This window comes from Calidris pugnax, unplaced genomic scaffold, assembly GCF_001431845.1.
Source record: "Calidris pugnax isolate Ruff unplaced genomic scaffold, ASM143184v1 scaffold113, whole genome shotgun sequence".
Classification (NCBI taxonomy): Eukaryota; Metazoa; Chordata; class Aves; order Charadriiformes; family Scolopacidae; genus Calidris; species Calidris pugnax.
In genome coordinates, this window is record NW_015090879.1 from 447,076 (window position 1) to 448,751 (window position 1,676).

Sequence of the window (1,676 nt, forward strand, 5' to 3'; positions counted from 1 at the left end):
GCGCCCCGGCCCCGGCCCCTCTCGCCGCGCAGCCCTTTGTTGCCGCGCCCGGGGCTGCAAATGGCGCCCGCGGAGGACGCTGTGCAGCCCCAGGAACCCCCGGCTCCCAGGGGCAGCTGCCGCCGGGCCGCCGCGCACGGCCCCCGCCGCTCCCGGGGACTGCGGAGCCCGGGGGACGTCCGCGCAGCAGCCCGCTCGCAGCCGCCTCCAGCCCCGACGCCCGGTCCGAGTTAGCGATGTACAGCACAACCCCCGCTCACCGGCTGGGTCCTGCGGGCGGCTGCCGCCGAGCCGAGAGGAGCGGAGCGGAGCGGGCGGTGGATGCGGGGTCCCCGGCCCCGCGTCGGGGCTGGCGCTGGCTGAAGGCGACGCGCGGGTCCCGCAGCCCCGAGCCCTGGAAGCCCGAACGTGAGAGAAACAAAAGGTATTTGCTGACGTGGGCGTTGGACAGAGACGCCCGAGGGCTGGGGACACAATTAAAGGGGCAACGCACCGATTGCAGGCGCAGCCCAGCGGCTTCCTCCGCCTCATCGCCCTGCGGACGGGGCTGCTCGCCTCTTCCCACACCCACATGCTGCCCGGGAGGCCCACTGCCGTACCGCAGACAATGCACCGCTATTGTTAACGGCAGGAGAGAGATCTCTGTATATGCAAGGAGTATTTCCCACCTGAATGGGAAATATTTGTAACTCTGTGGCACAGGATATATTACGTTACTTAATATAGCGGTATTCTTTTGTAATGGGGAAGTTTTGTATTCAAACAGTGTAGATAATCTTAAACCAAAGTACTGCAAGTGGGAGTGCCACACGACAGATTGTCCTTTTTTTCCCCCTTCTCTGTGGGAAAAGAAAATCAAATCAGGACGCCCATTAGAAGACAAGACACTTTCAGTCTTCTGCCTGTCAGAAGATGAGACACATTCAGTCTTGTTCCTCAAGATCATTGAATGATTTTGAGAAAGAAATTCTGTGGGTCATCTGGTACATCAGATCATGGTAAAAGAACAGTTCCCATTTGCACAGTAAAAATTGTCAAGTCAGAGTGTTGTGGAGAACTTAAAATTATACCCATCACTCAACAGCCATACAGACTGCTGGTACAGATTTATACCTGATGGGAAAAGTACACTGAAAGTCTGGAGGCAAGGACTGGATCATTATAAGATCCTTTTCTTCAAAATTCAACCTTTGGGCCAGAATTAGAGAAATTTTCTTCTATTTCATTCCCATACAAGTCGCCTTCCAACTAATAGTAACCTTCTAATTGACTTATGGCTTTCCTGAGATGTTCCAAAACAATCAAGACGTGATTGTTGGAATGTGTTGGAATGCCTGTACTAGAATATTGAACTATGAAAATTCTGCTGTGCTTGTTTGTGTAGAAACAATAAAAGCAATACAGAATTAACTATTTGGACCATTTTGGGATCATAATTTACATCAGTATACCTTGCAAATGGTTAGAAATCCCCAGTGCCAGCTTGACCAGATCACACTACTTCAGCAGCTCACTGAAGTAGTTCCTTATGAATTTGTAAACTCATTAAATAAACCCTCAACACATGTGCTTATTCCAGTCTGACTGCTGCTACTCTCTTTAGCCTCAAGGCTTTGATTAAAATATAATTTTTAAAGTCTCTATTTTTAGGATAAATTCAACTAAACCAGTTTAGT

General features: G+C 50.8%; 1 protein-coding gene across 2 annotated transcripts in view; it reads right to left on the reverse strand.

Annotated features, from left to right (window-relative positions):
• Positions 1-1,397, reverse strand: part of LOC106890529 (zinc finger and BTB domain-containing protein 8A-like) — a 5,324-nt gene extending 3,927 nt beyond the window's left edge. The window contains exons 1-2 of one of the 2 annotated variants that reach the window (XM_014946422.1): positions 494-1,397; positions 261-394 (exon numbers count right to left, since the gene is read on the reverse strand). In XM_014946422.1, the coding sequence (XP_014801908.1) occupies positions 261-394; positions 494-573 (214 nt within the window). In that variant the 5' untranslated portion in view covers positions 574-1,397. The remainder of the gene's footprint in view (positions 1-260; positions 395-493) is intronic. The other variant, XM_014946425.1, reaches the window with a different exon arrangement.
• Positions 1,398-1,676: the final 279 nt, after the last annotated feature.